General features: G+C 40.6%; 1 protein-coding gene across 2 annotated transcripts in view; it reads left to right on the top strand.

Moving 5' to 3' along the window:
* The window catches only part of LOC143279861 (DNA topoisomerase 2-alpha-like), a 44,440-nt gene extending 32,569 nt beyond the window's left edge, over positions 1 to 11,871 (top strand). The window contains exons 27-33 of one of the 2 annotated variants that reach the window (XM_076584125.1): positions 420 to 611; positions 1,181 to 1,649; positions 2,086 to 2,186; positions 2,521 to 2,607; positions 3,852 to 4,004; positions 8,226 to 8,332; positions 9,137 to 11,871. In XM_076584125.1, coding sequence (XP_076440240.1) covers positions 420 to 611; positions 1,181 to 1,649; positions 2,086 to 2,186; positions 2,521 to 2,607; positions 3,852 to 4,004; positions 8,226 to 8,332; positions 9,137 to 9,289 — 1,262 coding nt within the window. In that variant the 3' untranslated portion in view covers positions 9,290 to 11,871. The remainder of the gene's footprint in view (positions 1 to 419; positions 612 to 1,180; positions 1,650 to 2,085; positions 2,187 to 2,520; positions 2,608 to 3,851; positions 4,005 to 8,225; positions 8,333 to 9,136) is intronic. The other variant, XM_076584135.1, reaches the window with a different exon arrangement.
* Positions 11,872 to 12,005: the final 134 nt, after the last annotated feature.

Below are 12,005 nucleotides of genomic sequence, written 5' to 3'. Positions count from 1 at the left end.
AGTGCATACACAGCAAGTAATGAAAAAGATACAGAAACAAACGCACACACATGCATGGACGCATGCGCACACACGCAGACCTGTCTTTAGTTGTTATTGAAGATGTACGAGAAACAAGTGTGCGGGAATTGGAAAAGAAGCTTGAAGGGCATATTGACACACTTTCCTTGCACACTTTTGCCATCACTTGAATTTATGATTATAAACATGTTAATGTTTCTTTATAAAAGATGATTATTTAATGTATATTTCCTTGCATACTTTGACAAATTTGCTGTCTCTTAGTTTACAGTCATAAACATGCTTATATATCTATTTACGGAAGGTGATTGTTTAATGATTGCACTTAGAGCCGCAGGGTAGGCGCCATAGACATTCGTATTAATGTATGATGTGTACATACCTTGTCGAATGAGCAGCAGCTGCAGCTGCAGGTGGCATCCCAGGCAAGTCCCCAGGGAAAGGCAAGAAGGGAGTGAAGAAGAGAAACCCCTGGTCCGACTCAGACAATGAGGACGGTGAGATGAGCGACCTCTCCGACATGGATGCTGACAACATGGCCGCTGCTGTAGCTGCTGCGGCTCGTGACAGAGGTCCTCGCAGAGCTGCTGGTCAGTGGATGTCCTGTGGGGATGCACGGGTGTTTTTTTTTGTTGTTGTTTTTTTTAAATTCACCCCCCCTCCCCCTTCTGATAACTAGTGTTCAACAGAAATTACACAATTTGAGGAGATATTGTCAAGGTTGGAATAAAAAAAAAAAAAAATGAATGGTAATATTTACAGAATCAGACCCTAAAATACCAATGGACTGGTGGTGTTTAAAATTTTTAAAATTTTTATTATGATTATGGATGGAATGGTTAAAGAGCTGATCTTGATTCCTTTACATATCCTTGGTGAAAGCAATTATTTTAGATAATGTTTTGATTGGAAACATAACACATGTGTTTTTAAGTTTTCATTTGAGTTTCATTGATTGAAAACCACAAAAGAGTTATTTTATGATTTTGTACAAGTTTATGAAACATTGTATTGGAAAAGATAAGAGGATTGTAAAACTGAAGCCAAAAATAGTACAGTATTAAGCAGAGTCAGTTTAAATAAGTGGAAATAATGAAAATAGTCTCATGGGCAGAGAAAGTAGGAGTGGTGTCATAACAGTACTGCTCTCATGTCACAGCGTCCAGGGCCAAGTACACCTTTGATGACGAAATGGAGGAAGAGGAAAGAGTGAGCAGTGGCGATGACATGGCCAATTCCTTCGTTCCAAAGCCTGCTCCTGCCAGAAAGCCTTCCCCAGCACTGGTCTTGTCGGATGATGATGACGACATTCCCACCAAACCTGCTCCTAAGAAAACATTTGGAGACATTTCCGATGATGACAATGATATTGATGACTATCAGCCAAAACTTGCCACAAAGAAAACCTTTGGAGGTGTCTCTGATGATGAGAAGTACAGTCCATTCAAACCAGATCCCAAGAGGTCATTTGGCAGGCTCTCAGATGATGACAATGATTATTCAGCCAAGGCAGCACCTGCACCCAAGAAAACATTTGGAGACATTTCTGACGATGAGGGATCTTTCAAAATTGACTCAGATGAGGATTCAGATTATGGTGCAAAGCCCAAGTCCAGACCAGCTGCAAGGTAAACACAGTGAAATCTTCGTTGTCTTTGCATTCATTGGAATCTCAGCACTTTTTTTTTCTTTTTACTTCAGATTTCTGGCTTTTGTTTCTTGTTATTCTCCTATCCAGTTTCAAGTTATAATTCTGAACTTATCAGAATATTGATTACCATTATTTCTCTTTTCCAAATTTATATCTTTTAAGTATGAAACAACCACAAGACATTTTGATGATTTATGTTGAGGCGATGCTTGAAGCAGAGCTGCAAAAATCTTGGAGATGGATGAATAAATTGTTTCATGAAGAAAAGTTTTTTTTTGCAACTTGCCTCACTGTGGCCCCTTTTCTTGAAATCCTTCCAGAAGTCATCCAGAAAGAGCTTTCATAATTTTTTTTGTTGTTTTTGTTTATATTTTTCTCTCCAGTCTGTACATGGTATGAGTGTGGTGTTTCAGGCCTCCAGCATCAGCTCCAGCACCCAAACCCATAATGCCAATGGAATTCTCTGACAGTGATGACGATGGATTCTCTCTGGATGCCAAGTCATTGTCCAAAGGTAAAGACAAAGTTCTTGACTGCTAAGAAACACAATGCAAGTGTTTGTGCCAAATTAGTTGAGAAGGAATTGAAAAACAGCCCCTGTATACACACATGAGGAAAAACTGTACATATTATTAGTACTTTAAAAAAAGATGTGTTAACAAATAGTGGAGAGGGAAAAAAAAAGAAGGAAATTATATATATATACGGTACAATAATTAAACAGATAATTGAACTATTTTTCATTTGTTGGTTTGAATCCACATTGTTCCTGACAGATTTTCTTGTTTGCTGACTCATTTGGTGGTTCTTAAGAAGTGTACCTGAATGCTACACCCTTTGTGATGCAGAGAAAGACGACGCTGATGACATATTTGCCCCCAAGACCTCTGCCAAACCCACTGCGAAAAAACCAGCTGCAAAGAAGCCAAAGAAAGGTCAGTCATGTTTTGAGCTGTGGTACTCAGTTGTGTCTGTGTATGTTCCTGCACTGTTCGCGTTTGAAATCGAAATTAAACTTTGTGTAATAGTGTACTCCTGCTTGTTTTATGTTTTTCGTGTACCCATGTTGTAGGAGACTCCAGTTGACATTGCTTTGGGCTTTGCTGTGTTTAGATTTCTTGTTTTTCTTTTTTTTTTCTTTTGATAACTGGATTGTGCAGTAGTATGAGTGTTCATTTTTTCTTTAATTTTATGTCTGTACACTGAAAGTGGTATTTGTTAAGTGGATGGGTTGTAATATGAAAAAAAAGTGAGAGTATCAGAAAGAAGAAAAGAGAGGGAAAAATGGGTTGGTGCATGGAGGTGGGGTCAGGGAAGGGATAAGGTAGTAATTAGATGGCATAACTGTTGTTATTATGAAAGGAAAATATCTTATATAAATACAATAATAACAAATGTAAGAGATATGCTATGCATAAACATAGTTATTTCCCTGTGATTCTGAAATTTCTGCTGACAGATGCTGATCTGACACAACTTTCTTGCACTTGTTATTAGGAACATTTCTGTGCATTAAAGCTTTGTCTAAGAGGAAATCAGTTGATTAGACAGTGAAACAATGTAAATTGTTTGCCACAGGCACATTTTTACTGTTTAAAAAAAAAAAGAATGTTAAATCAAATAGAAATGAAAGAAAACTTAAAAGTCTTGAATGATACATAAACTATAAATGAACCTATAATTCTGTGATGTTAGCACAAATAAGTTGTAAGATTCATTCACAGGGTTGGCCATGCATTTTCATTGATTTTCCTGTATTTGTGTACACCTCAATAACCCACTATCTATTTCATTGCCATAGAGACCAGTGTGAGAAGGCAGCTCACAAAAGCTTACATCCTTTCCTTTTAATAGTTTTGTCCTAAAATAATGGTTTGCTTCCAATGATAGATCAGGTCTTGTTTTGACATCAGATGAGTCTGTGGCATGCACCAAAGATTTTGAATCAATAGAGAATGGTGCTTTGAGCAGTGATAACAGATGGTTCACCAAATTGTCCAAGGCTTGTATTATGGCACCATGTTCTGCTGCAAATATCAGAATGCTTGCGTACACATGGGTGCATGTACTTGTGTGTATGTGTTTGTGCAAATGATTAGTGTGGGATTTTTTTGGGTTGTTCTTTTTGTCCATGTACCCTGCTTGTATTTTGTTTGAACTTTCTGTGTTGTCTGTGTAGTAAAAGAACCCAAACAGCCATCAGTAGCAGATCTGTTTAGCACCATATTATCAGAATCACCAAAGGCGAGTCAGGCCCCATTTAGATGGTCTGATGGTAATGATTCGGATGGAGGTCAAACCTTCGCTGCAGCAAAGCGACAGTTTGCTTCAGGTTTGGTCCCTGATGCTTTCAGGTTTTGTTTTCTGCCACTCAATACTAACACGTTTGTTGACGCCTGCACGTGTGTTGCCACGTTCAAACATGAACAAACAAGCAAGTGTGATAGATTTACACAGCTGTCAACCAGACACTGTAGTGTGGAAAATGATGTCTGAATTAATATTCCACCTGAATAACAATAAGATGTTTAAAAAAAAAAAAATGCATGTGTGTGACATGAATGAAATTGTGAGCTTATTAACATACACAAACCATGCATGCTGATTTGCATGTTGTTGTTTGATTGTGTACTTTTTTGTTGTTGTTTTGCCACTTTGGGGAGATTTTTTTTTCAATTACATCTTTTATTCATATTACTTATGCAGATTGAAGTGAAATATCTTTTAAGTAGATGAAATCAAGTAAAATACAATTATACATGTATTTATCAGTATACTATTCTTGAATAATGAAATAAAAAAAAAAATTTACAGTTTCTGATAAGCGTGCTGTTTTTACACACTATTTGCACAGGGTGGAGAGGGTATGATGGAATGGATGAGTAGAGTCTGGAATTTAGGGTGGAGAGGGGATGGTGGAATTGGTGAGGAGCAGAGTTTGGAATTTAGGGTGGGGAGGGGATGGTGGAATGGGTGAGGAGTAGAGTTTGGAATATACGGTGGAGAGGGGACTGTGGAATGGGTGAGGAGTAGAGTTTGGAATATAGGGTGGAGAGGGGAAGGTGGAATGGATGAATAGAGTCTGGAATATAGGGTGGAGAGAGGATGGTGGAATGGGTGAGGAGTAGCGTCTGGAATATAGGTTGATGAGGGGATGGTGGAATTGGTGAGGAATAGAGTCTGGAATATAGGGTGGAGAGAGGATGGTGGAATGGGTGAGGAGTAGCGTCTGGAATATAGGGTGGAGAGGGGATTGTGGAATGGATGAATAGAGTTTGGAATATAGGGTGGAGAGGGTATGATGGAATGGATGAGTTGAGTCTGGAATTAAGGGTGGAGAGGGGAAGGTGGAATGGGTGAGGAGTAGAGTTTGGAATATAGGGTGGAGAGAGGATGGTGGAATGGGTGAGTAGTTTGGAATATAGCTTGGAGAGGGGATAGTGGAATGGGTCTGGATTAGAGTTTCGAATATAGGGTGGAGAGAGGACGGTGGAATTGGTGAGGAATAGAGTTTGGAATATAGGTTGGAGAAGGAAAGGTGGAATGGGTGAGGAGTAGAGTTTGGAATTTTGGGTGTAGAGGGGAAGTTGGAATGGATGAATGGAGTTTGGAATATAGGGTGGAGAGGGGATGGTGGAATGGGTGAGGAGTAGACTTTGGAATATAGGGTGGAGAGGCGATAGTGGAATGGGTGAATAGAGTTTGGAATATAGGGTGGAGAAGGGATGGTGGAATGGGTGAGGAGTAGAGTTTGGAATATAGGGTGGAGAGGGGATGGTGGAATGGGTGAGTAGAGTTTGGAATATAGGGTGGAGAGGGTATAGAGGAATCGGTGAGGAATAGAGTTTGGAATATAGGGTGGAGAGGGGAAGGTGGAGTGGGTGAATAGAGTTTGGAATATAGGGTGGAGAGGGGATGGTGGAATTGGTGAGGAATAGAGTTTGGAATATAGGTTGGAAAGGGAAAGGTGGAATGGGTGAATAGAGTTTGGAATATAGGGTGGAGAGGGGATGGTGGAATTGGTGAGGAATAGAGTTTGGAATATAGGGTGGAGAGGGTATAGTGGAATGGGTGAGGAATAGACTTTGGAATATAGGGTGGAGAGGCGATAGTGGAATGGGTGAATAGAGTTTGGAATATAGGGTGGAGAAGGGATGGTGGAATGGGTGAGAAGTATAGTTTGGAATATAGAGTGGAGAGGGAATGGTGGAATGGGTGAATAGAGTTTGGAATATGGGGTGGAGAGGGGAAGGTGGAGGGGTGAATAGTCTGGAATATAGGGTGGAGAGGGGAAGGTGGAATGGGTGAGGAGTAGAGTCTGGAATATAGGGTGGAGAGGGGATGGTGGAATGGGTGAGTAGAGTTTGGAATATTGGGTGGAGAGGTAAAAGGTGGAATGGGTGAATGGAGTTTGGAATACAGGGTGGAGATGGGATGGTGGAATGGGTGAGAAGTAGAGTCTGGAATATAGGGTGGAGAAGGGATAGTGGAATGGGTCTGGATTAGAGTTTTGAATATAGGGTGGAGAGGGGATTGTGGAATGGATGAATAGAGTTTGGAATATAGGGTGGAGAGGGGAAGGTGGAGTGGGTGAATAGAGTTTGGAATATAGGGTGGAGAGGGGATGGTGGAATTGGTGAGGAATAGAGTTTGGAATATAGGTTGGAAAGGGAAAGGTGGAATGGGTGAATAGAGTTTGGAATATAGGGTGGAGAGGGGAAGGTGGAATTGGTGAGGAATAGAGTTTGGAATATAGGTTGGAGAGGGGAAGGTGGAATGGATGAATGGTGTTTGGAATATAGGGTGGAGAGGGGATGGTGGAATGGGTGAGGAGTAGTTTGAAATATAGGGTGGAGAGGGGAAGGTGGAATGGGTCTGGATTAGAGTTTGCAGTATAGGGTGGAGTGGGTGAATAGAGTTTGGAATATAGGGTGGAGAGGGGATGGTGGAATTGGTGAGGAATAGAGTTTGGAATATAGGTTGGAAAGGGAAAGGTGGAATGGGTGAGGAGTAGAGTTTGGAATATAGGTTGGAGAGGGGAAGGTGGAATGGGTGAGGAATAGAGTTTGGAATTTTGGGTGGAGAGGGGAAGTTGGAATGGATGAATGGAGTTTGGAATATAGGGTGGAGAGGGGATGGTGGAATGGGTGAGGAGTAGAGTTTGAAATATAGGGTGGAGAGGGGAAGGTGGAATGGATGAATGGTGTTTGGAATATAGGGTGGAGAGGGGATGGTGGAATGGGTGAGGAGTAGAGTTTGAAATATAGGGTGGAGAGGGGAAGGTGGAATGGATGAATGGTGTTTGGAATATAGGGTGGAGAGGGGATAGTGGAATGGGTGAGGAATAGAGTTAGGAATATAGGTTGGAGAAGGGATGGTGGAATGGGTGAGGAGTAGAGTTTGGAATATAGGGTGGAGAGGGAAAGGTGGAATGGGTGAATGGAGTTTGGAATACAGGGTGGAGAGGGAAAAGTGGAATGGGTGAATGGAGTTTGGAATACAGGGTGGAGAGGGAAAAGTGGAATGGGTGAATGGAGTTTGGAATACAGGGTGGAGATGGGATGGTGGAATGGGTGAGGAGTAGTTTGGAATATAGGGTGGAGAGGGGATAGTGGAATGGGTCTGGATTAGAGTTTGGAATATAGGGTGGAGAGGGGAAGGTGGAATTGGTGAGGAATAGAGTTTGGAATATAGGTTGGAGAGGGAAAGGTGGAATGGGTGAGTAGTAGAGTTTGGAATATAGGGTGGAGAGGGGATAGTGGAATAGATGAGGAGTAGAGTCTGGAATATACTATATAGGGTGGAGAAGGGAAGGTGGAATGGATGAGGAGTAGAGTCTGGAATATAGGGTGGAGAGGGGATGGTGGAATTGGTGATGAATAGTTTGGAATACAGGGTGGAGAGGGGATGGTGGAATTGGTGAGGAATAGAGTTTGGAATATAGGGTGGAGAGGGGATCGTGGAATGGGTGAGTAGTAGAGTTTGGAATATAGGGTGGAGAGGGGAAGGTGGAATGGGTGAGGAGTAGAGTTTGGAATATAGGGTGGAGAGGGGAAGGTGGAATGGATGAGGAGTAGAGTTTGGAATATAGGGTGGAGAGGGGATGGTGGAATGGGTGAATAGAGTTGGAATATAGGGTGGAGATGGGATAGTGGAATCCCAGCTAACCATTCTTTCTGGGACCCTGCAGGTGTACCAATGTTGGTAATGCAGTCATTTAAGAGAAGATCAAAGGAATGACATCAGCATGGCTCATGAAACCTGTCATAGATTTCAAGGTGAATCACTGTGTCTGGAAACCTGCCTGATTTGCCATGATATTCACAACTGCACTTCAGTGTGGTCATTTGACTACTGGCATGATTGATATTAGTGTGTATTTTCAATTGGTGTACCCTGAATACTGTAGGACCCTCAACTTGTAAAAAAACACAAAAAACCCCAGTAGGTTTAGACTGTTTCGGTGTGACCTTTTTGATTTTTATGTCAGCACAGTCTTTTGATGGGTATGTGTAAATTGTGCTTGCAAAGAGCGTACTTTTATGATTGACAGATGCAGGGGAAAGCAAGCCCAAAAAGACCAAGGCCAAACGGGCCAAGAACAGTGACTCTGAGGCTTCTGATGAGTTTGTGCCAAAGAAAAAGAAGATGCCAGCAAAGGTGAGTCACTCTGCTTCGCTGTCTCTTCATGATCGTTAGCTCTTGATAATTTACCTCAGTTTTATTTCCTTAAACATGTTTTGTGGATTGAAAAGATGCATTTTATGTTGTCACTTCCAGCTGTTCAATGAGTCTCCTCATATGTTCTAAAACAGATACACACTTTTCATGGATGAAAGAAATATTCACTTTTTACAGCTGAAAGAGATACTTTTCATAGTTGAAAGAGACACACAATTTTTACAGCTGAAAAAGACCTACTTTTCCGTTGAAAAGATATATAGAGACACATCACTTACTTTTCACTGCTGAAAGAGACACATGATTTCCATATTTTTAATAGAAAGAGACACACAATTTTCATTTATTGAAAAGAAACGTAAAGACACATACTTTTCACAGTTGAAAGAGACACATGCTTTTCATAGTTGAAAAGAAACATAGACACATATGTTTCACAGTTGAAAGAGACATATACCATTCATAGTTGAAAAAGACACACAGAGACATAATTTTCATAGTTGAAAGAGACACATACTTTTCATAGTTGAAAAAGACACCTAGAGACATACTTTTCACATTTGAAAAAAATCACATAGAGACATCTTTTTCATAGTTGAAAGAGACACATATTTTTTATAGTTGAAAGACGCATTTTTTTTCACAATTGAAAAAGACACAAAGTAACATATTTTCACTGTTGAAAGAGACACATTTTTGCACCTCAGCAATGGTTAGATACCAGACTTGAGATGTTTCACATCATGCAGTTGGCCTGAGAGATTGTTTCATGTCTGTGTTCAGAAAAAAGCAGTCAAGAAGGCCTCGGATGATGGTGACAGCGACCTTGGGGGTGGAGAGACGGATCTCGCCAGTCTGTCACGACGTGTTTCCACTGGACGTGCTAAAGCTCCAGTCAAGTACACTTACGATGACTCTGAGGAAGACTTCTTTTAGACATGAACGTGTTGAATACTGTTCAGATCAGCAGTCTGTGTTCAGTGAACTGGATGTTTCTGTTCAGATTAGCAGTCTGTTCAGCGAACTGGATGTTGCTGTTCAGATTAGCAGTCTGTTCAGCGAACTGGATGTGTGTGGTGTGGCCCTGACAGTGGCTGCAGGTCAGTTTGCCAGGGTGAATGACCGCTGGCTGTGCTGCTAGTTTGTGAGGACAATCTTTTTGGCCGGATGATCAACTTAACGAACATAAGTAACTTTGCAAAGAACAGTCAGTGTGCGTGTGGACACTTGGACAAATGGCAGCACTTTGGGATGATCTGTTTCATGGGAAGAAAACTGCAGTGCAGTTGTTTGCTCCACATTAGTCAACGTCTGACGCTAAACCTTACAAAGACTGCCAGAGAAGTATGACCTGTTTGAAATCTTGTTGTTAATATTAACACATGGCTCCATATTTGTTCTGTACACAGTTTTCATCAAACACAAAGTATTTCAAACATGAAGTATTTACTAAAGAAGGCTCATGTACTGTTGAAATTGTTGTTTTCTACCAGTTAGATTCCCAACCAGCATTGTCACATTGAGAGTTAAAGATGTCAGTGTACCAGTGAGGGAGCACTGTGTTGGTCACCTCCCCAGGCACTGGATGGGGACCTATCAGGGGCAGCAGCTCTCCTTTCTGCATTACATTTGGTTCATCATCGCATTGATCAGTGGTTCACTGCGCATGTGGACCATGCTTAATGCCATGCGTGTTGAAATGTGAATTGTATTTAATCATCACCTTTGTGCAGCTGGGAAAGAGATAGGTATGCATAAACTGGCAAGGGTATTAACATATTACAGGCAGTAACTAAACACAACAGACATTGAGTGATTTTGTGACTGAGGTGTGCTGATGGCTTCTTCCAAGACCCACATCGTTTCGTCCTGTGTAAATCTTGCCACTGCCATATGAAAACCGTACCCCATTGTGGGGGCATGTTTGTTTGCTTGTGTGTGGGCAGTGGTCTTTAACAATATGTGCTTTTATGACTTTGTCAGGTTTTATTTGTGGATGACGTATTCCAGCCATACAGCAAGCGTTTCTCAATTGTCAGATGTCAGTTTTAAATTTAAACATGAACTTTTACTTCCAATTTTGTTTTATCTGTTTTCAGTCTTATTTTTGTGTTTAACCATGTTGTATTATTGCGAGTGTCTTTGTATTATTGTGAGTGTTTTAGACTGTTTTTGATGTATCTGTATGAATTAATTGTGGTCAAGTGTTGTGAATGACAGTGTATTATGTATTGAATTACATGTGGCCTTAAGCTAGATTTTTTTCTTTCATGCTACTGTCTTACATGTCAGGAAAAAAAAATCAGAGATACATTGCAGACTTTTATTCCAGTCCACAGTCCCACCTCCTATTTATTTATTTATTTTCTGTGAATTTTTGTTTGAAAAAACACACTAAAAATGGATAGTTTGAGCTTCAGTATGGCCTTCTGTAGCAGGATGAATTCTGAAAAGAAAAGGTGGTTTTATTTGTTTTTTTGGGTTTTTTTTTTTTTGCAAATGCATCAGACTAAAGAAGTACATAACTGACCAATAGCATCTATCTCCATTCTGATTTTGGGGATAGTATTTTAGCTCGTAGGTGTTTTTTAAAAATTGGTACAGTCTTTCCAGCGCTGCTCTGTGTAAGATTTTTATTTATTTATTTTTTTAAAACTCAGCTGCATGGAACAGCTTCATCATACCCTGCCTTGATCATTGAAAAGATGCAGGGTGGTTTGTGCATAATAATTTTACATTATCAGCTCTCATTTAACTGTGACATTTTTTCTCTCCCCCTTCCTCTTGCTTTTCTCTCCTTATTTATTTTAGTTGAGTGAGGGGAGTCATGGTTGAGGGGAGTGGGTGGGTGGGAGTGCAGGTCAGTTCTGTGTGGAAGTGAGGCGTAAGGTATAAAGTGGAAAAGATTGTCAACCTGGGCTCTGTTCAGCAATGTTTGCTGCAAAAGGAAAAGACTGTAGACTTTTCGCACCAGTTTTGTCAGTCTCTTGCGTGTTGTGACACTGATCCGGACAGTGTTGTTTTTTCAAGCCGGGTCTTGAACTAGTGATGGCAGTGTTGGTAGCCATTTGGGATGAACTGAACGTTTTTGGATGAACTGAATTTTTAAAGAAGCAATTTTTACTCCCTGTCATTTGGTAATTTTGTTGAATTAATTTTTATATCCACAGTTTCTGTCAAACATGATTTTTATGTGCATGATTCCTGGATTTACTGAGTTATCTAACCTGTTTTGTTGTGTTGTGCTTCTCGTAAGGGAACTTGTTGTTTTAGAGGCTAGGGGAAACAGGATGTGACCTCTGCCATTTCTGTAAATATTATCAATGCATATGTCATGTAGTCCATATCTAAGTGTCTCAACTGTCAGAAACCATGAAGTAGAACGAATCAAGTCAAGAACTGCGTCCTCTTTAGTTTCATTACTGTAAATACGGATGATACAAACAGACATGTCATAAATCCTAATGATCGCATTTGTCATTGAGATTGGTGGTCCAACAATAAACCATGACAGTCATGGTGTGTGATGGTATGTGTGTGAGAGATATGCATGTGTCTGGAGTCAAAGTTTCTGGCTGAAAAAGATGTTGCTTGAATGTACAATATATGCAGTCACACACACACACACACACACACACACACACACACACAC

Source organism: Babylonia areolata, chromosome 1, assembly GCF_041734735.1.
Source record: "Babylonia areolata isolate BAREFJ2019XMU chromosome 1, ASM4173473v1, whole genome shotgun sequence".
Lineage (NCBI taxonomy): Eukaryota > Metazoa > Mollusca > Gastropoda > Neogastropoda > Buccinidae > Babylonia > Babylonia areolata.
Note: the sequence above shows the minus strand (reverse complement) of the source record. Positions and strands in the feature narration are given on the sequence as shown.